Here is a 26,148-nt window from a genome sequence, read left to right as displayed (position 1 = left end):
TATCTCCCTCCAGTAATGCCATGGGACTCTTTGAGTAGGTATACATCAACAGGCAGACACCCTTTGAAGGAGGAGCAGAGTGAGCCTATGGTATGTCAGACCTTTTCCAGATAGAAATAATCTGGGGGTGTTGGGCACCAGAGTGGAGCATGAGGAGGTCCCCAATTGAGAGGGAGGAAAAGTAACAGAAGACAAGATTTCTCCATGTAAATTTTTCAAAGGTCATCCTTCTTCTCAGGCTTTTGGGTCTTTTAGCAGCTTTCTCACCCCCTGAGATGGCAATAGAAAGTACTCTGATTTGCAGAGACTTTGAAATCCTTTAGAGAGATCCCAGCCCAGATCAGGGCTGATGTAATGTCCTATTTCCCATCCTCTGGTTGAATATTTGTGAGGTTGAAGCTCTTAAGAGCCCCACCCCCCCACACCATGTCCCCTAAAATCTGGGAAACATCCAAAGTACAAGGGTCTAGGGCTAGTTAACTGGCAGCCTAAACAGAAGAGAGGGGAGAAGAGAAGAAGGGAAGAGAGGACAGGAGAGAAGGAAGGACAAGAGAGAAGAGAAGAGGAGAAGGGAGGACAAGGAGAGAAGGGAAGACAGAAGAGAAGAGTGGACAGGGAGAGAAGGGAAGACAGGAGAGAAGAGAAGAGGAGAAGAGTGGACAGGGAGAGAAGGAAGGACAAGAGAGAAGAGAAGGGGAGAAGGGAGATCAGGGAGGACAGGAGAGAAGAGGTGGAGAGGAAAGGAGAAAGGGAAAGGGGAGGAGAGGAGAGAATAAGAGAAGAGAGCCTGGGAAGAAGCGAGCAGAGATGAGGAGGCCCTAGCATCTAGAAGTGGGGAATGCAGACTCAGAGTAAGAAGTTCCAAACCTTCCTTAGCTGTGGGCAACCAAGGACATGTTTGGTGTTCCAGAGACCCTGCCATAATAACTCTTCTCCCGAGCAGGACCCAGTTAAGTACCTATTCCCTCCAAGCCAGGAGTGAGAAAGAAGAGGTGAGTGCAAACCAGGGACCAGTAGAGGGGGGCCCCATAGCATTAAAGATATATGAGCTAGAGGTGAGAACCACAAGGTTGCTATTTGACCTTGGTCACTTTTCTCTCAGGGATTGTTTCCTTATCTGTAAAGTGGGCATAATAGAGATTTGGGAAACTAAGGAGACTTGAGTGCTTTGGAAATGGGAAGGGCTTTCAATAAACGGGGAGGGCTTTCAATAACAAGCACTTATTAAGTGCCTACGATGTGCCCGACGTTTTGTTATGGATACTGGGGAATCTTAGTTTAGAGATTCTAACCCAGGCAGACAGCATGTAGGTATATGTTTACATGTAGAATATGTCGATTTAATAAACCATTTATTAAGCACCTGTTCTGTGCCAGGCATGGTGCTAAGAGATGGGGATACAAAAAGAAGCAAAAAGACTGTCCCTGCCCTAAAGGAGCTTACAATCTAAGGGAAGAGACAACATACCAACAGAGCAAGCTATATACAGGATAAATAGGAAATAATTAAAGAGGGAAATCACTGGAACTGAAGAGGTTTTTGGGGAAGGCTTCCCAGAGAAGGTGGGATTTTAGTTGGGGCTTAATGAATTCAAGGTGGTTTCGGGGAAATCCGGCACTAGGTGCAGGGGGATCAGGAAAGGTTTCTTAGAGAAGGGGTGCCTCTGTAGATCACTGCAGTCCAAGGTCAGGGATGAAGGAGAGAAGGCAATTAATTCCTGGCATGGGGGAGGGGGAAGAAACTGAACGTAGAGTTTAAGGAACAGCAAGTAAGCTATCCATCTGGGCAAGTTAGTTTATCGTGGTAAATATAGGAATCCCACGTACTGAAGATGGGGGAAGGAGAAAGGTGTTTGTTTCAAGGAAACCTCCCACACCTAAAACCAGCAAAAGCCGTCCCGGACGCCCGGAGCCAGGCTCAGTCGAACCACGTGTGGTGAGGGCGGGGCCACGGCTGGATCAGCCAATGAGCGGGCGCGATCCTAGACTTTTTTTTTTCCTGGCAAAGTTTGGTTCCCTAGCACTGGAGGAGGGGGGAGGAGGGAGGATCCCCGCCCGTAGAACCAGGGCGGAGCAGCCAATAGGCGTGCGGGGCCGGAGTGGAGTGATTCAGCATCACGGCTCCCGGCGCGGTGGTGACCTCATGTAATCCTCCCGGGAAGTCTGCCATTGGGTCACATGCCCCCCGCGCCCTAGAGGGGGCAGTCTAGAGGCAGCGACGGGCTCTGATCCGGGGCCTCCGCGTGGCTCAGCTGCGGGTGGGCCGCGCGCTGCACCTGGCGTGGGGTGGGCTGGCTCCGGCCTCGCCTGGACCCTCCCCTCCCCGACCTTTCCCCTGAGAATCCTAATAATATCAATCATTACTAATAACGGCTTGCATTTATGTAACGCACCAACGTCTCCAAATCCCTGCGCATAACTTATTTGATCCGGGTGCTCTTATCATCCCCATTTTGCAAATGAGGAAACTGACACAGACGGGTTAAGTAACTTTCCCAGCGTCACAGCCAAATAAGTGTCTAAGGCAGGATTTGAACTCGGCTATTGTAACCCGTAAGTCTTGTACTCTATCCACTTCCCACTTAGCTGCCCACAACAGAATCGGAGAATGTTGTTTGAGTTGGAGGAGCAGTCAGTCCAAACTCATGGTGTCACCTTACCCGGATGAACTGTGACCTGGGAATGGGGGGGGGGGGGAAGCTGCCAAGACACTGTCAGCAATGCTTGAAAGATTGGGGAACAGGGGACCTCCAGGAATGGAGAAAGATATGTGCCGTGGTTGTCAAAAAGAGGAAAGAAATTAGTCTAAAATTAGCTTGACAGATTCCTGGGGAGGTTATAAGTCATAGAAACAGAGGAAGAACCCATAGAAAAGGCAGTCATGAATACAAAGGGCCACCTTGGTTTGACTACTCTTATTTCCTTCTCTGATGGAGCTACTAAAACTGGTAGACCAGGGGAATACCGTAGACATAAGTTCTTCAGATTTTTAGTAAGGAATTTGATAAGGTATACTATTCTATGGAAAAGGTGGAGTAATGTAGACATATGTCCAAAACAGAACTCATTTTCACCAAGACTCAACCTTGGCTGTTTCTCTAGATGGTACCATGTCACTCAGGTTCAATCTCAGTGCATCCTTATCTCCTCACTGTTCACCCCACATATCCAAAGTTTGTTTTCTATCTTCACAACACCTCTGGTGATGTCATCTTCACTCTGCTCATATGGTTACCACCTTATTTTAGGCCCTCATCACCAAATTTCTACCCAATGATGGATCATCCAAGGAAGGGGAAGTCATGGCAACGGTTTGGCACAGGGATGGAAAATTTTAGGCTGTTTACTTTCTCTGCTCCCAACAGCCCATGGACTATTGCAGTAGTCTTCTAATTGGTCCCACTGCTTCAAGTCTCTTCCCTATTCCAGTTCACCCTCTACACATGTACTAAAAATATTTTATTAAAGTGTACATCTGTGCTTATCACCTCCCTTACTCAATAAATTCCAGTGGCTCCCTATTACCTCTAGGATCAAATATCAATTCCTGCTTAGCATTTAAAACTCTTCACAACTTAATTCCTTTCTGTCTTTCCAGTCTTCTCACATATTCTTTCTCTTCATGTACTCTACCATCCAGCCATACTGACCCACTTGTTACTCCTAATACGTGACGCTCATCCCGTCTCTTTCTCTGCATTGGCTACCATTCCTGCCTGGAATGCTCTCCCTTTACAATCTGTGGTTTCCTTCAAGACTCAACTTAAATGTCACCTTCTGCAGGAGTCTTTTCCCAGGCCTCCCAGCTGTTGGTGCCTTCCCTTCTAAGATTATTCCATCAAATCTATGTCTTGTATATACCTACTTACCTACACATTGTCTCCCCTGTTAAAATTTAACCTTTGTGAGGGCAGGGACTGGTTTTCTTTGTATGTTCAGCACCTAGCACAGTGCCTGACACGTAGTAAACATGTAATAAATCTTTGTTGATTGATGGACTGGAGGATGCTAAATTGGATGGATTTGGAATTGACTGAATGAATGGACTCAAAGAATAGTCATTAAAGGTACAAAGTCAACTTGGCAGGGGGACACCAGTTAAGGACCTACTGGACCTTTGCTTAGACCTGCCCCATTTAACAGTTAAAAAATGACTTGGATGACATGCTCGTCAAATTCACTGATGATACCAAGGTACAAGAGATAGATGACACACTGGCCAATAGAATCAGGATTCAAAAGACTAGAACATTGGGCTGAATCTAGTAAGAGGGAATTCACTAGGATGAATGTAAAACTGTATACCAGTTCAAAAATTCAACTTCACAAGTACAGCCTGCTGTTGGCATGGCCAGATAAAAATTTTTCTGAAAAAGATCTATCTAAGGGCTTTAGTGGACCACAAGCTCAACGGGCCAATAATGAGATATGGCAGCCAAAAAAGTTAGTTCAGTAACTTCCAGGAATAAAGAGATGATAGTCCCTTTGTACTCACCCTGGTCAAGACCACATCGAAAGTAGGGTTCAGTCCTGGGCAGAACAGTTGGTAAGTTGAAACAAGTCCAGAGGAGGGTAACCAGGATGGTGACGGGCCCCAAGTCCATATCATATGAAAGCTGATGGAAGGAACAGCCTGAAGGAGACTCAGGGAGACCTTAACAACCGAGTTATTTGAAGAGTTGCCACTTTGAGAGATTAGACTTGTTTTATTTGGTGTCAGAAGGCAGAGGTAGGAGCTAGGGGTGGAAGCTGAAAAAAAGCATTTAGGTTGAACATCAGAAGAATCTTCCAAACATTAGAGCTGTTCAGAAGGGGAGAGATTCCTTCTGGATCCTGTTGTTGGAGGTCTTCAAGTAGAGGCTGTTAGATATGGGTTGGTCCCTTCCAACCCAAAAATTCTGTGATTCTGGGGAGACTCAAAGAGACTTGGTGATTTGTGTTAGGGTTATGTGGTGCTGAGTCAGAAGTCAGAGCTGGAATCAGAGACCAGTCCAGGGCTCATTTCTACTGTTCCACTGTCTGGATGGAAATGAACTCAAGTTCTTTTTTTCCAGCTAGAGGATCTGGAGTCTCTTCTACAGTCGTGTTTTAACAAATGTAAAGTAGAAGCAAAGGAAAACACCCCTCCTTCTTTTAGCAATTAGGAGTTTGCAGGAGATGTCTGTCAAGTGCTTTGAGCTTCTTGAGAACAATGGGAAGGAAGGTGGAATGATGCTTACTCTGGAATCTGCCAACAAGACACTACTTTCTTCAGGGCCTCCAGTACATGCAAGTTGAGTTCTCTCCTCTTTCAAAGGTCTGGGTTTCATTTACTTTTCATCCTCCCTGATTTTCTCCAAGCCTTCCCTCCCTTTAGAGTATACTTTGTTTTGTTTTGTTTTTTATTTGGTTAGGCAATGGAGTTAAGTGACTTGCCCAGGGTCACAAAGCTAGTGTTATGTGTCTGAAGTTGGAGTTGAACTCAGGTCCTCCTGAACCCAGGGCCAATGCTCTATCCACTGCATCACCTAGCTGCCCCTTAGAGTATACTTTAGCATGCACTAACCTTCACTCTGGGTCAGGACTTCTAGAACTTGCTCAGGACAAATACAGGCTTTAAAGTCCTGATGAAGTTTCAAGACATGGTTGTGCTCAAACCTTTGAAACCCTGTGGGAGATCCTGAAGACATGGTCCCTGACCTCAATAAGTTTTCAATCTAGGACCAGGGGTGGGGAACCTGTGGTCTTGAGGCCACATGTGGCCCTCTAGGTCCTCAAGTGCAGCCCTTTGATTGAATCCAAACCTCAGAGAACAAGTTTGGATTCAAAGGGCTGCACTTGAGGGCCTAGAGGGCCACATGTGGCCTTGAGACTGCAGGTTTCCCACCCCTGAATTCTAGGCTATACCAATCTCTTTCATAATGTGGATTTCACTAAGGAGGTCTTACTGTATAATGCCCCAGGATTCGATGCAATTAATAAGACATTATTGTGAACAAGAATAATTGGAGATTGTTGTCATCAATACAAAATTCTTTCATTTGGACCTTGTTTTAGACTAGGCCTGACACAGATTGGGTGGCTCAGGTTTTGGACTGGAAGGAAATAAAGCACTCCTGGGCCATCAATTAACAAAAGGTTTACTTAACAATTGCATGGAAGAGATATTCAGTAAGGCTGCAGCACTGATTCAGTTGGGTGCGTTTTCACCTCCTCACTTCCCATTGTGGTACCCCAGTCAGAAAAGAGCTGCAAGGCTGAGGAGCCTTAGACCCCTTGAAACCAGTCAAGTCTTAGGGGCTGTTTCATTGTCTTTTGGTGAAAAACTAGTCTAACCTGCATACCACAAATCTCATGTAAGACATGTTCTGTGACATTTATGTTTGTTTCAGGCAAAAATCTACCTCTCCCTTTCCCACTATACTTGATGTCAATAGTTTGCAGATGGTTGAACAGTCACTTTTATGGTGACTTCTGTCATTGGAACCTTCCATGACTAATGTATGCAGGAAAGACCCCTTGTCTGAAGAGAAGCTTCCCAAGGTTGCACAAGTGAAATGAAAAAAAATACTGCATAGCGTTGTGCCTCATTTTCCCCCAATTGAAGAGGGGTTTGACCTAGATTCGTGGTTCTCAGACTGTGGGCCAAGGCTCTTGAATTATTGCAAAAGGACTTTGAATCCATATGCACACCAAATACTATCATTTTGATTTTTATTTAGCTCCAACAAAATAATCAACATGACTCAATAAATAAGCAAGCCTACCTTCTATAGGCTGTCTCTCACACACAAATGTGGATGCTACTGTGATTAATAATATGTAAATTAAGCACATCACTGAATTCATAGTAGTTTTTTGTCATCCTATCTTTCCTCAACCAATAGTTAGTAAAAGTACAATTGCTACCATGTGGTGTAGTCCGTGAAATTTTCTGATGTTCAAAAGGGGTCCTTCCGTACTGGAAATGGTTGGGAACCACTGCCCTGATAATCTCTAACGTCTCTAACATTGTTATCTTACTCCCACTCTGACTCTACTTCATGTCAGCTCATCAGAAATACGGGCCTTAAACAAAATTCAGAGAATTGAAATTAACATGACCATATTTTCCTACTTCCCACAAGTCTTCAGGACCCTACATAGCTGGCAACTATAACTACTTTCTTTGCAGAGTATATACTCTCCATGGTATAGCCAAGTCCCAGAAGGTTAAGAATCAGGTTCCCCTGGGATCCATCTTTCAGAGTCATCTAATCAGAGTCAAAGGTTTAGAACTGGGAGGGACCTTAACCAGGGGTGGGGAACCTGAGGCCTCGAGGCCACATGTGGCCTCCTAGGTCCTTGGGTGTGGCCTTTTGACAGTTTTACAGAACAAATCCTTTTATTAAGGGGATTTGTTCTGTGAAGTTTGGATTCAGTCAGAGGGCTGCATTTGAGTTGAGATTCATATTGGCCGAGTTGAGATTCATATCCAGCTTCTCTGACTCCTCATCTTGTGCCCCTTCCACTATACTATGCTAGCGGTTCTTGAATGAAGTTTTTCTCTGGCCATTCCAGCCCATGATGGTCTTCTCCTTTTCTAAGCTGCTGTCATATTTAGCATCACATAGAACAGCACTCAGTAATTCTCTTAATTTTGGTCCTATTGCCTGATTACACTGAGTTCCTTGACGACTGGAGCCATGTTTTATATTTCTCTATCTCCCCACTGTACTGAGCACCCAAGTCCAACTTAGCTGGTTGACTGGCCTAAGCTAAAGCTTGAAAAAAAATATTTTAAATGTTTCTTTATTCTGAACTTAAGAACCAAATCAAGGGGCATTTCCATATCCATTGCATAATAGAGGATTACACATGAAACTCAAGATATCTGTATTTATTGTGCACATCTTCCCTTTCCTTTAAATGTATAAAAGAAATATATCATAAATTCAACATACAGCTTTCAAAGCCATCCTATCTGTCTGTGACTCTTAGCTTAAGGCTTCTCCTTTCTACTGGATTTACAGGGGCCAATGGCCTGCCTAATCTCCACTGGAGATAAAATTAGGAAACGGTCATGTTGACTCCTAAACATCTTCCTCTTTCACCCTCCACTGCCACAGCTGAGCCTGGACCCTTACAGAGATCCAGTATCCTAGGTTTGGAAAGAAATAGGATGGAATCTCTAGGGAGCTACTGGGGGGGTAATGTGACCCAACAGCTGAGATATTAGAAGGTAGCCTGGCAGCACTATATCCTGGAGCCTCATTGTTTTCTCATGGGTTATCTAGATGGCAGAACCTAAACCTTCTAATATGGCGCTATCTTCATGTTTCCTCTTTGCCAGCCATCAACAAGGACAGGACCCAAGTAGGAAGGAAATTTTGTACAGAACACAGTTCTTGCATACCAGAGAAGGCAGTATAAAGGGCAAATGAGGTTGGACACAGAGATGGTACCTTCTCCTATTGCTATCGGGAGGCCAGGTCAGGCAAGGGCTGGGAATTAGGACACACGTTCTCACTTAGCACTGTCCCCCTGCTAGCTATGGGACATGAGTTGTCTCTGTAACCTTATATTCTTTGACTCTTCCCTTTAGAGCCCTAGATGATTGACTCTCATACAACTAAGGTTTTAATACTGGCTCTGTCGATAACTAGATACGGGATCTCAAGTACATCACTGAACCTCAGGCCTCAATATCCTCATCTGTAAAATAATGAGAGGGCTGAATTGTATGAATTCTAAAAGTCTTTTCTTACTTTAATAGTTATGATGTTAACACTGTGCTGTACACACAGTGGTTGGTTAATGCTGAATTGAACGGAAGGCTTTTGAGGTTCTAGGCTCCAACTCAACTTGGGGTCAAGCAAATCAAAACCCACAAAACCTGTTCAAAGGGTTTCATGCCACTCATCTTTTGGAAAATAGAAGGCCTCACATAACTCCTGTTGCTCTTTCCTCAGGGGGTTCAACTCCCTCATCTTGCAAATTCTACATAGCTCCCTTTTCTGAGAGTGGCTCAATTACATGGATATATTCTGAATATTAGCCTCAGCAGACAAGGCACAAAAGCATGATGTTTTTCTTGGATGCAATGGAATGTGTTGGTTGTTTAGGGGATTAGTTATGGAGGTGCTTGGAAGCACAGATTAAATGCTAGATTAGGGATCCGAAAAGTTTCCTTTCAAAGGCCAAGCTCTTGGAAGAAGTCTTTAGGAGCAGACATGACTTGAAAAGCAAAGGAACCAATCATGAGGATTTACAAAAGTCTACCCAAATCATACCTCTTAGGCTCTTCAACAGAATTCAGAATTTTAGAGCTGAAAAAGCGCCTTGGAAACCTTTCTTCAACTCTTGTTCAACTCTCATATTTCAGTAGAGAAGTGAAAATGATTTGCCCCTTGCCTTTAGGGAGCTGTAAAAAAGCTTGATGGCTTAACAAGGAGCCAGTTCAAATGTGACACTACCATGAGGATTTCACGTGAGCCCAGGCTCCTCGTGCCAGAGCACAAAGAGGATGCTTCACTCCAGAGTTAATTTAGTTAACAAAGACTGGCCAAACATCTACTATGTGTAAGGCTCTGTGCTAGGGAATGGGAGAGATGAAAGGATGCAGACAGTAGGCCCAGGGGAAATTGAGAAGATCATGATTTGTTTATTGGGATCCTGAAACCTCTAATGAGGGCCACTTTTAAAAAAGAAAAGAGAGGATGAGGGCTGGGGAATAGGGGACGTTGGTGAGGTTCTCCCACACACAGCCACATCCTGCTCCGTACACTAGGAAGGTTTGTTGTTGTTTTTATTGGAATACTTCACATGCAAAAACCCAAACTCAGGAGGTGGTAGCTGGAATAAGATCAAATGGTAGCATTTTAATACAATGGTATCACCATTAGCCATACACAATTACACCCAACACGTCTGTTTATGGGAACACACAGCAGCAACATGAAAACTGGCTGTGTTGTACAATTTGACAGTGAACTTGACCCATTCTTCTTTTGAACAGATACATTTCCCATCTCAAACCCCCCATCCCTTAAACCCTCCCAAATTACCCACTAGCTTCAGGAAATAAATATTCTGACCCCTCCCTCCAATATTCATCTGGAAAACCTACAGTTTTAATATACAGAGAAAAACTGCTATTATATGGGGTTACATGAGAAGTAGTGTTGTTAACAACAGCTCAGTGTACTTTGACAGACAGGAGGAGAGTTGTTGCTCGTAAGACTGAAGGGCCAAGGAAGGGAGGAGAAGGGAGGGGGAAGGGGAAGGAGCAGGAGCAGGAACTCATGAGGCCCAGGCTGTAATCAGAAAATAGAAAGAGTTAGAGATTTTTTTGGGGGAGGGAGAGGAGTGGAGAGAGGGATGATGCTGCAATGAACCAGGTGATATCAGAATGAAGTTTTATGGTGAACACATGTGAAGAGGAAAATATTTGCTATTGCTTTGTGTAGATGGAGAGGTGAAAACATATCCCCTTAAACATGGCAGGAGTGTGATGGTGGGGAAAGGGTCATCTGGGTCAATACCACCCAAAGAGGAGAGGGAGTTACTATGAATAAAACAGACATGGTACTAATCAGAGTGTCAGAGAAGCTGGGCGTCCCAAAGACAGGTTCTCAGAGGGAAGCCCTGGGCTTGATATGGTCCTTTCTGAATCCCCTGTTATTGGCCCAAGGATTTTCTTCAGCAGTCAAAGGGTTATCTGAATACTCTTGAGGGAGGGGAGAAGGGGAGGAGAAAAAGCACTTGTCTGCTGAATCAGTGTTTCCAGGAAAAATAATGTCCTATGCTTCATTTAGGGTACTTATCATAGACTGCTCAAGCTGAACCAGTTTTCCCTCTCCCTAGAAGGAACAAAATAACAGAGCCTGCCCAAGAGCCATGCCTCCATCCCCACCTTCCTCAGGCCCAGGACTTGGGTACTTAACCCTAGGTACAGACTTGGGAAGGGGCAAGGAAAAGAATGTTTGGTTTTCTAGTGTTTTGGCAAATGCTCACCTTTGCTCAAGAAGGCTCTAAATAATAGTGAGGGTGGCACACAGACTGTGGTGGGGTTTTCCATAATGGGGAGAATACCTCAAGCTTGTCCAGTGTGAGGAAAACAATCAACCACTGGGATACCTGGGTTTTAACTGTGGGTTCTCGGAGACACCCTTTACCTTGCCTAACAAGTGGCAGTGGGACTTGGCAGGTCTGGGGAATGGGCTCAGAGGAAGGACATTGAGAGGTGGAAGAAGGATGTCCCCTGACCCAGGATAATGACATACTCCCTTCACTGGGAGAAATATTTTATGCCTCTTCTCAAAAGCACCACTCTTACTCTCTTTCACTTCCTTCTCCTTGAGCCTCACATACCCATACAGGGCACTGCTCTTGAGAGCTGGCCAAAGATGCACAGATGTTTTATGCAAAATCTTATGCTATGCCCTTCTCTACCAGCATTCCCCCCCCAAAGTTAGGCAAATGATTAATTTTCACATCTCAGTACACAATGAGCAGGGAAAAGGTTAAACACAGCCCAAAGAAAATATTTTGACAAAATAAATATTTTAACCTATAATCAGGTATAATTAGTACTTACAAGGAATTCCAACAATAATTTAGTGTAATTAAGTACATACTATATCTGTGATTTCTAACATTTTCAGAAATACTTCCTACTTTAGTGATTTTTTTCCCCCCTCCTTTGCAATTCAGTTCCATCCTCAGGACTGCTTGCTTTGCTGACCCACATCTGTGAGCCACAATGCCTGTGCTCTGAGAAGGGGGACTTGTCACAGCCAAGGCAACAGCCCATCACCAAGAGACAGGTGGTGGTACTTCTATGGCTTCTGACTTGACACTGAAGAAAAAGAGTTTCTTAGTTCCTTTGAGTAATTCCTGGCTAATATGTCATGAGCCAGAGCCCAAATGAGATCCTGATACAGGACATACTCTCTCAGTATGATTAGCATACATAAAAATCATGGGCAAACGATAAACTGGGGCATTTCTGACTGCAGAGCCACCAAAGATGCAACTGATCCTGGACCCCTGCCACTGCAGAACTGGAAAGGGGAATTTTAGTGGGAAGGTGTGACTCATAGTTGTCTGCTGCACTGCTCAGTGGGCTGACCTGGACCCAGGGCTTTGAATAGCCCTGCTGTTGAATTCTTCTTTGGGTAAATGGCCACCTTTCCTCAGTAGGGCCTTACTCTTTTTCACTGAGAGCAAAGACCATGAAACCCTTCTGTACCATCCATCATCAACTGAAGCATCTCCAAGCTGCTACTTCTACCTTGCTGAGATAGGTAAACATAAGAATTTGAGGTAATGAGTACAGATAATGGTTCTGAAGCAAATATATATATATATATATATATATATATATATATATTATATATATATATATATATATATATATATATATTATATAATATAATATATATATATATATATATATATATATATATTTGTAGTGCAGGCTGCTGGGAGCAACTTCTCTCTGTGAGAGATAGAAGGAGCTAGATCATTCTCTCCTATTCTAAACATAGACCAAAAAAAGAAAAACCCGAATCTATAATATGTCAGGACTCTCTTTTATAAAGTGGGAGAAGGAAAAAGACTGGAATGGAGCATGGCTCCATGGCCAGTTAGTGGCTAGAGAAGGTAAGAAGGTTATGTGACTAGTACCTCGCCACCTCACCCCCCCACCCCCACCCAGCATCATCCTTTCCAAACACCACAGTGTAGCTAAGGTGGTACCACTAACAGATGCTTCTGACAAGTGGATTCAGGCACTTAGAGCTGCATGGTTTCCTCAGGGTCTGACTAACTTCCTTTAGACACCTATAGAAAGACATGGGATCCCCAGGTGGCCTGAAGATGCTGGTGGCTCAAGTCTGCAACTGAAGAGGTTTCAAACAAGGAGAGGACCATTCATGCTCCAGTTTGTGGAAAAGCTTAACTTTGTTCTGGATGGGTCCACACACTTACAGTTGTGCCAGAGATACCTTCCGTCAGGCACAAGGAAAATTACTTCATGCCAGAAGCTAGATTTCAAAAAGATACCGTCACCTGCCTGCCAGGATGGATTCCTTGAAAGGAACTATAAGAACTCACAGGCTGGGAAAATTACAGACCTGTCACACAGGGGGAAAGTAGAGGAATAATATGATTGGAAAGAAAAGATATTAAGGCATCTTGCCCAGTGATGTTTGCAAGTTTGGCAAAGATAAGCCAGTTCTGGTCCCTATAAGAGGGTAGCTATTGTAGCTCAATTTCAGAGCTCGAGTCAATGTAAGAGAAGAGGATGAGAAGCAAAGAAACAGTGACTGAGGCCCTTTAGCATAAACCTGATCTGTCTTTAGCGCTCTTCCCTGCTGCAGGGCCCTGGGCCCCTCCCCCCTCAAGGCTTTAAATGACACGAGGACACCGGATGTAAGGACGCTGCAGGACACTGGCTGGAAAAGCCAAATGAAAGGAAAAATGAGAGAAAAAGGAAAGAAGGCAAGAATGTGGGAGGAAGTGAGAACAGATAGAGGGAAACATGAGAAGGCAGGAAGGTCTAAAATAGGGAGGAAGCCATGAAAATAGGAGTGACAGATGATAGAGAGGATCTTAGGAGGAGGAACAAAAAAGAATAGCCCAAGGAAAAGATAGCAGCTTAGAGCAGTCTAGATAAGCTTCACAAGGAAGATGTTTGGGTGTCATCACAGTTGGTCTGGTTTTCATTAACTGAAGCTGAACTAGTTCTGACAGCTAGTCAGCAAGCCCAAACCTCTGGATTCCTAGGCTCAATGCTGAGGCACACTCATTGACTCTCAGAAGCCTGAAGGGACAATACTTATTCAGGTCACAGATATCTGCGGTCCAACTAGAGTCTCTGGTTTTTCACCATGAGAAACAGCCAGGACTAAATCTGGCTTCTGGCTCAGCCACAAGAATGATATTTAGCCTCACCCAGAACCTGAGCTGCCAGATCATGTCTCTGCAAAATCCAGTCCCTGATTCCAATACATCCTTTCTTTCCTGAAGGAAGAAAATTAATCAGCTCTGCTCTCTGCCAGCCAACAGTTATGGCTGTAAGCCCATGTTCCCTAGTTGAAACTCCTTTGACGTTGTTCATGCCATTGCCCCGGGCCACAGAGAGGCCTAGGCGGGCCCGCCTGTGACATGCACAACAATGCAAGCTGAATTTAACCTGCAGACATCAGGCGGCACTGCGGGCCAAGATGAACATCTGCCCCCAGATGTTCACAAGGAACTCTGCAGACCTCAGGAATCTCCATTACAGGGAGCAGCATTTGACCCAACAGGTCTAAATGAAGCAAACTCAGACTAACTCGTGTCAAGTAGTTGTATACCAGCTGGTGAAAGTCAGTTCTCTGAGAACTGGCAAGGGGTAAGCTACTGAGAGCCAAAGTAGGCAATGCCTGGAAGAAAGAAATCAAAGTTCAGCTCTCTTTGCTGCAGCAGCATTTTCCCTTCCAGTTATGGTGCAGGAGCAAGGTTAACATCTATCTGGAAGCTCTGGACAGGCAGGCAGGGGAAGAAGGCAGGGCCTAAATAAGAACCCCTCAAATAGCCAGTTTCCAATAAGCCCTGGCAAAGCAACTGCCCCTTGCCTTGGACAGCTGGACACCCTCCCCTAGGCAGCCCATTAGTCAGCTTGGCAGATCATCCTGCACACCTAGAGCCTTTTACAGGAAGTCAGAGTGTGGAAGGCTTGGACCACAGACACTGAGAACACTCCCTCTCATGATGGGGCTGGGGTGTGGAAGGCTGACTTCAAGTCTGTCCAATGGAGGAGACCCAACCTCATGACTGTAGTGTTAGGGCAGGGCCCAAAGTAGTGCAGAGATGCCTTAGTGTTACAGTAGTACAGAAGTGAAGTGGTCCAGAGCCCACACAAGCCAGCAGAGTAGGGCTTAGACGGCGATTCCTTCGGATGGGGAGGCTTGTAGGCAGCAGAGGTATAAAGCCCACCGTGTAACTATTCCAGAGTCACACAGGCAATACAGTAACAAACATCAAATACTTTCTCCAATGGTCAGGTAGCAACTGTTCCTAGTGCAAAATCCTTTTAAAGCATGAGAGCTAAGGAGGTGGAAGGACCAAAGAGTGACGTCCTCAACTTCTCCTGCCTGTGACGTTAACATCAGTGTTAGTCTACATGAGAGAGTCAAACTGCTGCGTGACCAATGTCTGGATGATTTAATACCAATTTTCATTGATGTGTTCAACTCCTGGTCTCCTTCCTTTCCTTTAACTTCCCTTTCATTAACTAGATTTACTGGAAGCCACGTAGAAACTGCATTCCACCAGAGGGTGTACCCTCTGCAATGCCTAATATCTTCAGCATGGCAATGCCACCCTTTGCCAAAGATTTCGAGCCCTGTCTAGCTAAGTGGGTAGAGCTGAATCCACTAATTGGCATGAGCTTACAGCAAAGGGCCTTCTATGTGAATACCTGGAAAGAGAAGCCCAAAAGGACCTACGACACAACAGATTGACAGGAAAGATTTGCTGGAACATTGAGAAATAATGCAAAACTTTTTAAAGTGCTAGAAGCCCCAACTACCCCAAGGTTTGTTTTTTTAACAGAATCAAGTTAATGTGTGTTGATGAGCAGCAAAGGAGGGAAGTCATCAGACCACCATCTAGTCTCCTGAAGCCAACCTGGGAAAACTCATAGTGAAAGGAAGAGACCAAAGAATGGAAAACCTCATGAGGCTTGACATACCGTCTGAACTCGCCAGCTAATTCCATTCCAGAACCCAGGGGACAGAGAAGTAAAAGAGGTGGAAGGCAGAATTCTAGAGCAGGAGTGATATGACTTGGACCTATAATTGGGAACATCAAGAATGAGATGCTCCTCTACTTGAATCCATCCTGGGCCCAAGGATCCTCCATTGTGTCCTGCTAAATATTTGGCTACAAGGCAAGGGACACAGGAAACCACCATGATAAGTCATCTCAAGGCTGGGCAGCTCTTCCTGCCATACCTGGTTTCCAATACGAGGAAAGTGAGCTCATGCATTTACATTTTTCAGGGGGACCAGGTGGGAAAGGTGGGTGGGAGCAGGGGGAGGGAGAGGTGGGTTTCAGTAGCAGCAGCCAATTTCACACAGCCCAGAAAGGAAAAGGTGGTTAAAGCTGGTATTGAAGGGTGGGAGACTTAGAGGAAATAAAATAGGGCTTTAAAGGAGAGACAGGTGAAGTTTCCTTTTTAGTAAGTGAGAGTGGTATGACTGACTGGGGAGTGAATAAGGGTGAAGATACAGAAGGAGTGATGAGGGGGTCAGTGTTTGTCACAATGGAAGAGAGTATGGTGTGACCAGACAGTAGCGTTCTTCTGCACAGCACAAGGAAGGAGACCAAGAAAATGCATCACAGGGCGAAGAGGGCATCTTCGGAGCGCTCTGGCTTTTTTCTTCCAGATGTATTTATGGGTAATGTTGGTGCTTCCACAGGGGGAGATGGTAGATTGGGGACCATTTCAGCAGCTTTGGCTCTTTCTTCAAGAAATTTGTCAAATTCTGCAACACAAAGCCATTTTGAGAGCTAGGATTACCAAGGAAGCCCAGGATAAATGAATAAACATAAACTTAACTTCAACTGGTTTCCACAGCATTGTCTATTTTTGAAGGCCACAAAACCACCATAGAGGTGGTATGGCACAGGACATAGAATACTGGGTTTGGGAGTCAAGACTGAGTCCAAATCCTACTTCAGATGCTTAATAATTAAATGACCCCAGGCAAATCAATTCACCTGTCTCTATCTTAGTTTTCTTCTTCTGTAAAGGGACCTCTAACATTCTTTCCAGTTCTAGTCTACAGTCTTGTGAACTGACTTGTGACTGAAGAACCAGAGAAAGAACATTTTTTTTAGAAAATTCATTTTCAGTTTTTCATACTGGCTTGATCTTAACTCTGCAAATTTATTTCCCATGACTCCTACAGCATAGGCCCCTATACCCTAGTCCATGTCTGCCCTCCCTCCCCACCACATACACATAAACCCTTCTTAGAGTTCTGACCACACTATCCCTGAAACTCATCCATCCAAGGTTCTAATCTCTTCTCTGCACTTATTCTTATCCCCACTCATCCTTCATTCAGCAACACCTATTTTATGAAGCCTTCTTTCCTGACTAGCTCACACTAATCTTTTTTTGAACCCCTTCAGAATTTAGCTTACCACAAATTAGCACTTCTCTCAATATGTATGTGTATACACCCACATATGTATACTTCATACATATATTCCCTCTCAGTACTGTACAATTTAGAATTTCATTATACAATAACTTGAGCAATTATTTCACATGCATTAATCTTATGTTCTTAATACATCAGCAGACTCCTTGTGCAAAGGAGTTGTAAAAATTTTAAATATATGAATTACAAATTTATTTTTAAATATACACATATGCAAAATATATATTTTTTGTATTCCTCCCATAGAGCCTAATATTGTGCTAGAAACAAAGTAGTTGCTTAATGGATGTAAGTTGCTTGACTGCTCCTCTTTTGGTGGGTGGTATAACCCAAGAAGGATCTGGCCTAAGACCCGGGGACATTTTGGAAGAATGAGGTGAATTACAAACGACCATAAAGCATTGAATGAAATCCCCTGCACAAATTAAGAAACTATTGGAGGTTACTTGGCTGCATCTACTGGGAGATGGGACACAATGACAGTAACACTGAACACCAGGCCCCTTCTGAGAGACTGTGATAAGAGAAAGGAGAGAAGGACAGTTTATAAGATGAGAGGTTATGCCTGAAGGGAGAAAAGGGAGAAAAAACAGAGAATGTACTAAAGTGTTGGGGGCACTGAAGCCCAGTGTTAGTGACAGAGAGAAGGAAATGGCATTGCAGAGAGGGATTACACAGTGAAGGAGTGGTGAAACCCAGATGAAAACCCAGCTCTCCTGCCTCTTAGTGCACGGCTTCTTCTATTACATATCAAGCTCGGAAGGGCTTCACTGGGTTTGAGGGTATAATGGCTAAGGGGGGGGCAGGGTAAGAGGGACAGACGGACCTCTGTTAATGATGAACTGAACTCTTTTGCTGAAGTCTTTCTTGTATACATCACTACACAAAAATAGAAAAAAATGAAAACTTCTGTTCAGAGAGTTGAGAAAAAGCTGGGACTGAGAAAATAAGAATCATAGAAAACTACTTCCCAGCAAATCAGCTATAAAAAAAAAATTTCCCTTTTGGTGTGTTGTTTGATTTGGGGGGGAGGGAGGAAGGGCATAGACAGGGTAGGATTTATACACTGGACTACATACAGTTAGAGTACAAAGACAATCCAACTTGACGGAACTTGTTCCTTAATACTCTCTCTAGGTGTGGTATACCTAAAGCCACAAAATGGACAGGGCTCATAAAATGTGCCCTGCTATGCCTCAAACATGTAGCTGTAACCGGAGCCTTTGGTTCAGTTACTGGGCCACTATGATATTAAATTCAAAGGGGGGGGGGAAGGGTTGTTAAGCTTTTGGGAATTTTTTTTTTTTGCTTTTAAACAGCTCAATTTACAGACTTCCCACTAGGTAAGGTAAAGAAAAGATTAAACACTAAAGAATCTATGCAGCTTTCTATGTCTCCTAAAAGGTGATACTTGATGTGGTCCAGTAGCAGCTGCATCAGACCTGAGTCAGGTTCAGTCCCAGGTCTGATATCACCAGCAGTTTGACAGTGGGCAAATCACTTCCCCCTCTGGACTTCGGTGAACAAAAGGCTGGACTACTACTAGAGGGTTTCCAAGGCTCCTTCACTCTCCAATATTCTCATGCTCTCCCTAGACTGGCATGGGAGCTCCAAGTGTTGGCTATGACTTCACATACAGTTTTCAAAGATCTGCTATCAAAGATCTCATTCCACTTGGTTTGGGAAGAGTAGACAAGGGTAAAAATCTCATGTTACCAGAACTCCCTCTCACCTCTATGGCAAAGTGAAGCTGGTCTCAATAGAAAATTTAGTTTCTTTTTCAGAAAAACAGTTAATTGGGAGCTTTTCCAATCTTCCATTGTAGGTTTTTTCTTGAGGGTGGGAGGGGGAAGAGAAGACAATACTTTTAAGCACCTAATTTAACTTTAAACTAAAGACAGCAATCTAACTTCCCAGAAAAGATGTCAGGGAAGGAATAAACAGCAAGAAGTAGTGGAAGGGGATCAAAATCAGCACAGTGAATAAAGTACTCGATTTCTAAACGGTTTTAATTAAAAATAATGTTCCCTATTCCTATTATTTCTGTAAGTACTCAGCCTCCAAGGTTTCCCTTGAATGTTCTCCCCGGAGAATTGATGTAAATCAGTCACAACACGTCAGTGCCCTTCTCCTACCTGGCTTTGAAGAGAACACTTCCAGTGCCACAGTGGCTCTGACTCTGGTTGGTTCTAGGCAAGACTAGTTGGTGGCAGGAGAAGGAACTGGCGGGCTCACACTCTGTCTTGTCCTAGTATCACCTTTCATACATGTCTCCCCATTTAGACTGTGAACTCCTTGAGAACAGGAACCATGTCTTATTCTTTTCTTATAGTCCCCATAATGCCTCCAACGGACCTGAGTCAATGCTCACTAAGTATGTTGATAAAAAGAATCTTTGGCTGCAAAGGTCACTTTGTGCACTGCATGCTTACCTTCACTTGTGACTCCTTCCTCCGGCTCGTCACCTTTCTGTGATGGGAACAAAGACAAGGTAGCATTAGTGTCCCCAGCTGTGTCTTGGCCCTTCATTTTCCACTTTATCCTTTCTACTGACCTCCTTGGTCCATGGAAGCACAGCATGGCTGGTATATTTACAACCAGAACAGTTTTAGGGGCTTGACATTCTCAAGAGAGGTAGGCAGCTCTCTTTTTTTGCTATAAAAACAAGTACCATCCTGCCCGAAGTCAGGGGATGAATCACACGACCTCCCCATTAGGGTTCTGTGATGTTTCTCTCAGGTCATAAGGCAGCAGAACCAATAAACATATGCTACCGATGATGGATACTGAATGTTCTAACTGTACTTAATTCCCATTCCTTCTTCAGGTGTCTGTTTCTAAAGAAAAGAAGAGCTACCAGAGAGGAAGAAACATATCCTTCCTGAAGGCTGTGTTTCCCAGCCTTTTTGAAATTGTTGAAATACTACTGCTGTTAGCTGCATCACACCATGCTACTATCCTTCCCAATACTTACTATATTTTTAATTAGAAGTTTTAATTAAAGTCAATTAGAATTACTTCATTTTGAGAATTTCATTACACTCACAGATATAATTGGACTCACCCTGGAGTGTTATAAAACCAGTTTAGAGGCAATTAATAAACTCCCATGGACCTTATTCTCATACCATATATCTTCCTTGCCATAGAAAACTATAATGTGAAGGGTTTTGGGAAAGGTAAATGGAAAGCAAAAAGCACCCCAGATTAGTAAGGAAGCTACATTTTTTTGCTTTCATGAAAAAGAAATGATGGACTGTATTAGATTTTAAATATGCTCTACTTGACAACGAATTGCTTTGGAAAGCCTCATTCTCTCTGAAGATGGCACAGGCAGCAGAGCTTGAGATGAGTAGGAGAGGTCTTGGTCCTGGTCCTGGTTCTGGCTCTGTCATAGATTCACCTGACACTAGTGGAAGGAAGTTCAAGGTGGCTAAATAGTTGTGCCTTCTGACATCTGGCCCATGGACAGCTGATGCACATAATGCTATGGCAGAACTGTTTGTCTGAGGACAGTCCAGATATTGTAATAATTCTCCATGAAACAAGAACACCATCAGGTCTTTTTCATTATCTCACCTATGATGTAATTTCTAATAGTAGAGAGGGTGATTTTTTTTGCTACATTCTTAATAACTATCGCTTTTATCATGATAGGAACACTGCTCATGGAGGAAACTTTTATTACAAATCAGAGACACATGGGGGAAAAAGTCTGATGGAGGCTTAAAAAAACCCCTGAGGTTGACAAATAAACAGGAGGAGGAAGAGGGGAAAATGAGTTTTAAATCATACATGAGACTTGGAATATGCTACAGACTGATTAGAACTTCAGGTGTAAGCACCCTGCTAAGCTGGAAGGGCCAGACACACCAGGTGGACTACCTGCTATGGAAGGCAAACTTTTTACTGGTTTCATTAGTACATAAAATGCATAATTCTGTTCTCAGAGAAAGGAGGTTATGAAAAAAAAATATAAAAGTCAAAATCTCACCAGGTCCGTACTGAGCCACACCTCAATGTCATCCATGACAGAGGACTGCGCAACAGGGATCTATGGAATGCAGCAAAGAGGGCCACCGAGCCAGGCAAAACCCACAAACAGCCAGGGCAAAAAGAAAACAAAATACCGGGTACAAAATTAAATAATCAAAAACCACCCACCTCCCCAACCAAACTCAAAATACACTGAGCAAAACATGACCAACATGGCACACAAATTTAAACGTAAGAATGTGCTGAAAAGGCAACCAAATATGTAAGAGCAACATGTGAGGTAAATCATAAATAGGCAGGGTAAACCAAACAGGGACTGGTGGGAGAGAAATCATAAAAAGTGGAGCAAACCAAATGGGACACTAAGGGGGAAGGGAAAAGATGGCAGTACATGTTCTTAAAATGGATAACTTTTTGACTCCTCATTTTAGTCACTGAAAAGAATCACCTAAACTCAGTGTTGGAAAGACACAATCTCAGGCACTAATCTTGGAATTTTGTTAAATTCAGGATTTCAACCAACTAACCAACCAACTGACCTGTAAATATAAGCCAACCGCATTGGTTGTCACTAGCCACCATCAATATTAGAGTCTGGAACCCACTGATGGAAGTTCCTATATCTGAGATGGCTTGAGACTCCTGTCAGGTCCAGTGTGGCAACAGAGCTCTTATTAGTAGTAGAGAACAGCGGTACCGCAGGCAAGGGTGACATTGGGTGGCCAAGTTGCTGGAAATGGAAGGCTTTAAAACATTTACTTGAAGATTGCTTCTGGCCCTTCATTTGCCCAGCCAAAGGCATTTTGAAACTTTTTGTGGATGGGAAGGGCATTAGGAGGGATGAATGGCATGGATAGGGGTGGCAACAAGGGGATGAAAGAGATGAGGGGGCTCTGAGGACAGGAAATAGGGGCCCTGCCCTGGGCTCTAGAATACCTCTTAGAAAGTGGGACTCACATTTCCCTGCAAGTTGAAGCATGGAAGACAGATGAGGTGTCCATGAGGAGAAAAAACCCACTGAGCTTCAGGTTGACTTTTCTTTGTACTCATACAGAAGGGCCAGAAAGCTGGGCAGTCCTTAATACAATAATGTCTTTTGAGCTCCTACTCTAGTTCTTAATTTAAATCTGTTGCTCTGAAGTTCAGGCAAGACGGGTAACTTGATGATGAGTAACTTAGGGGTAATTGGCCAGAGTTGGGAAGCCTGCCATAACTAAGAAAATTGAGATCTCATTAGGGTGTGGTATGTTTCAATACCTAGGCCTGTCATGCCAAATATCTCTCGGGTGGTCAGTTTGAAGAATGTCTTCAGTTAAAAATATTTAAATTGCTGTCAAAAGCTAAAAGCCACATTAATAAAGTGCTGGCTAAAAGCCTGAAGAAATTAGTCAACTGCCTTTAATTGACCCTGTTATGTTCTGGTATCAAAGATAATCTACCTTATATGCCAAGTTGCATCCTTGGTACCTGGATGGTAATTGCCTGGGGTTCTATTTTAAATCCACTATTTCTAGGAAAATTCCAATTTTGACTAATTTCCATCTCAATATCAAAGTTTTGGTAAAGGATAAAGGTCAAACAGTGAAATGAGTTGTTGTCCCAGTGTTTATTATAGGCCAACATTTGGACCTTAAAAAAAAGGAAAAACTCATTTTATCAACTCTAATTTAACAACCATATGTCCACTGGTTAAAACCTCCTGTTAAAAGATGATTTGAGACAATGGGGGTTAGGACTTTTAAGGTTAGGATACCCCCTTGAGGAGTCTATTAGTTCTAAAAAAATTCTGTAAATCTGTGATTCTCTCACCCCTGAGTAACTAGAAATTAACAGTAAGATAATCATTTCCCTGAAAGCTGATTTGTAGTATCCAAATGAGGTTTCTGAGGAGAATTAGGTAGGATCTTTGGACCCGTAAGAAGTTAACAAGATCTCTCTTTCTGTTTTGTTTCTTACTAGCTATGTGTGACCTCAGAGAGGCCATTTCACCTCTGAACCTCAGTTTCTTCATCTATAAAATGAAAAGGTTAGGGCTAGACAACCTTCTGGGTCTCTTCTATTTTGTGTGTGTGTGTGGGGGGGCAATTGGAGTTAAGTGACTTGCCCAGGGTCACACAGCTAGTAAGTGTTAAGTGTCTGAGGCTAGATTTGAACTCAGGTCCTCCTGACTCCAAAGCGAGCCAGAGCTGTATCCACTGCACCCCCTAGCTGCCCCTCTTCTGTTTCTAAAAGCCTATTCTAACAAAAGCCACTTTTTATTAAGGTTAAAAATCTGTCAACCATTAAAGATCAAATTTGTAAATTTTGTCTGTTGTTTTTATTTTCAACCTAATGGTTTATTTAACTGCCTGAGAACTTAAGCAGACGGAATGGTCAAACCTCTCTCTCCCACTGAAAATCTTAAAACAAACAAAAACCAAACAGATCAAAAAACCTCTCAACAATGAGTCCCGGGAACAAAGCAGGAAAAGCATAAGTATAATTTAATCACTTCTCCAGGCCTAAAAACCTGATATGATGTGCTAAGAGCCCTTAATGTGGGCAACAATCATTAGGCTGAATGTAATGTCTACATAAGCAAAGTATGCTAATTTCTAGTTGGTTGATAAATGTGTACCTTTCTTTCACATATACATGTGCATACATAAGTTTTTACCAGTTTTTACATTTTAAAATGAGGATGTTCAGCCTCTGGGAGTTTATAAAATGCTGATACTCAAAAATTATTGCTTTGAAAGTAAAGAATCATCTCAAATGGGAAAAGAGATACAGATATAGCTTAGGAAGTAATGTATATCTACATCATATTTTTATACCTTTTTCATACCTAGCTGGATAGTATAGTGGAAAAGGCCCAGAACCTGGAGGTAAAAGACCTAGATTTGAGTCCCTGTTCCATCATTTATTAGCTCTGTGGCCCTGGGCAAGTCACTTAATCTGTGTATTTTAGTGTGTCTCTATATAGCTATCTGTATATAGTGGGAATAATGATATTTGCACTCCCTCCCTCAACTCACAGAGTTGTTTCAGAGAAAGATGCCTCATAAGCCATCAAGATTTATAGAATCATTATCGTCTTACAACAGTGTCTTCTCCAAGATAAAAAAGTGTTTGTTAGGATATATAGTTTTTTCAGATGTTATTTCCACAGTTCAGATGTGTATTCAGATGCTCCTCACTTTTCTGTGAATTCCTCTCCAACACTCTTTTTGTTGTTCAATCATTTTTCAGGCATGTCTGACATTCCATGACCCCATTTGGGGTCTTCTTGGCAAAGATACTGGAGTGGTTTGCCATTTTGTTTTCCAGCTCATTTTACAGATGAGAAAACTGAGGCACACAGGGTTAAGTGATTTACGCGAGGTCACACAGCTAGTAAGTGTCTGATGCCAGATTTGAACTCAGGAAGGGAAAGAAGTTTTCTCTCCTTGTGAGTGTTGTAAAAACATAACTCAAAGAAAACTGAGGATGAGGAATGGAAGCAGTTCTATTCTCCAGGAACTAACAGGCCAGGAAAACACTGCACAGCAGAATTGGAAGGGATTGCAGGGGTCATAATAATAATGATGATAATAATGACAACTGACAATTATACAGTGTTTTAAGATTTGTAAAGCATTTTACATACATTATCTCATTTAAGCTTCATAATACCTCATGAGATAAGTATTATAAATATTATTAAACCCATTTTATAGGTAAGGAAACTAGGCCCCAGAGAGGCCAAGCAACTTGCCCACAGTAACACAGCTAGTAAATATCAGAGACGGGGTTTGGATCCAGGCCTTTCTGACTCTAAGTCTATCCACTACACCACAATTCCTCGACTCTAATCCAATCTGTATGAGAACAAGAATCCCTCTTTAACTGCTCTGATAAGTGGTCATTTAGTTTTGAGTTGAAGACAAAGTTCACTCTATTTGGGGACAGCTATGATTTTAAGTTTTTCCTTACTTTGAGTCAGAAAAGGACTCTCTTCATTGCTGCTAATTTTACATTCTTGAGCCCAGCATTTTTAGGGTTTCTTTTCTAAAGTGAATGCTCCGATGTCTTAACTTAACAATTAACTTAGTTTAAACAATTACCATCTACTAGATGGTAGTAGAAAGAGCAGCATACTTAGAGTCCTTGAGGTGGGTTCCAGTCTTAATTCTGCCCATCTGCACTGTCCACGTGGACTTGCAACACTTCTCTGAGCCTCAGTTTCCTCAGTTGTAGAATAAGGCAGTTGGATTAGATGATTTCTAATATCCTTTCTAACTCTATTCTAGGCTTCTGGGATTGTGTGCTCCATTCAAACTAAGCGCTGCCATTACTAGAATGGGTTAGGAAATGAGTTAGGAAAAAAACAGGATTGCATTCATTTTATTTTAGACTGTGTCCAGAGGACCCCTTCACTAAAGTGTTACTCTAACTGCCTCACTGAGGTGATCTTGGGTTCTCAAAGTCTGTGTCAGTGGGACAATATAATTCCAGCATGTTCTACCAAGGCAGAAAGAGAACAGGTCCTGTTCAGATCTGGATATAAGTTGCTGGAGGATGGGCGTAGCCAAATTTGGAAAGGTTCATCTGATTATGTTGTGTGCAAGATGATGAGGTTTTTTTAAGTCAAGGCAATTCTTGAAGACCATCTACTAAATTACTCAGATTACCAATCAAAAGAGTACTCACACTAACAAAATCACAGACTCTTGATATATGTACAAAGGCCTAGATTTTACTTTTTATCTATGTGTCTGGCTGGCCCAATGACAAAGACAATAAAAACAAACCAAAGAAAATAAACAGATCAATCTCTGAAGGCCTGACTCAAATCCCCCTTCCTCTGTGAAGCGTTCCTGATCACTCTGACCTACAGAACTCTCTTTCTTTGGACTCCAATAGCACTTATTTGTCTGTACCATCCCTTTCACAATTAATCATGCCTAGCCTGGGAACACCTCTTCTAAAATTGCTTTTTAACTTTCTTTCA

At 43.0% G+C, this 26,148-nt stretch overlaps 1 protein-coding gene and 1 long non-coding RNA gene across 4 annotated transcripts in view; one reads left to right on the top strand and one right to left on the bottom strand.

Moving 5' to 3' along the window:
- Positions 1–681: 681 nt before the first annotated feature.
- On the top strand, positions 682–20,197 carry LOC110194781 (uncharacterized). The gene is made up of 2 exons (XR_002320793.2): positions 682–992; positions 20,008–20,197. It is a non-coding gene; the product is annotated as an uncharacterized LOC110194781 (long non-coding RNA).
- The window catches only part of TOM1L2 (target of myb1 like 2 membrane trafficking protein), a 152,265-nt gene continuing 139,117 nt past the window's right edge, over positions 13,001–26,148 (bottom strand). For 2 of the 3 annotated variants that reach the window (XM_020967301.2, XM_020967302.2), the window contains 3 exons: positions 21,175–21,234; positions 19,613–19,649; positions 13,001–16,496 (listed from right to left, as the gene is read on the bottom strand). In XM_020967301.2, coding sequence (XP_020822960.1) covers positions 16,348–16,496; positions 19,613–19,649; positions 21,175–21,234 — 246 coding nt within the window. In that variant the 3' untranslated portion in view covers positions 13,001–16,347. The remainder of the gene's footprint in view (positions 16,497–19,612; positions 19,650–21,174; positions 21,235–26,148) is intronic. The other variant, XM_020967303.2, reaches the window with a different exon arrangement.

The sequence above is a fragment of the Phascolarctos cinereus genome, unplaced genomic scaffold (assembly GCF_003287225.1).
Source record: "Phascolarctos cinereus isolate Bilbo 61053 unplaced genomic scaffold, phaCin_HiC Scaffold_4;HRSCAF=312, whole genome shotgun sequence".
In the NCBI taxonomy this organism is placed as follows: Eukaryota; Metazoa; Chordata; class Mammalia; order Diprotodontia; family Phascolarctidae; genus Phascolarctos; species Phascolarctos cinereus.
Note: the sequence above shows the minus strand (reverse complement) of the source record. Positions and strands in the feature narration are given on the sequence as shown.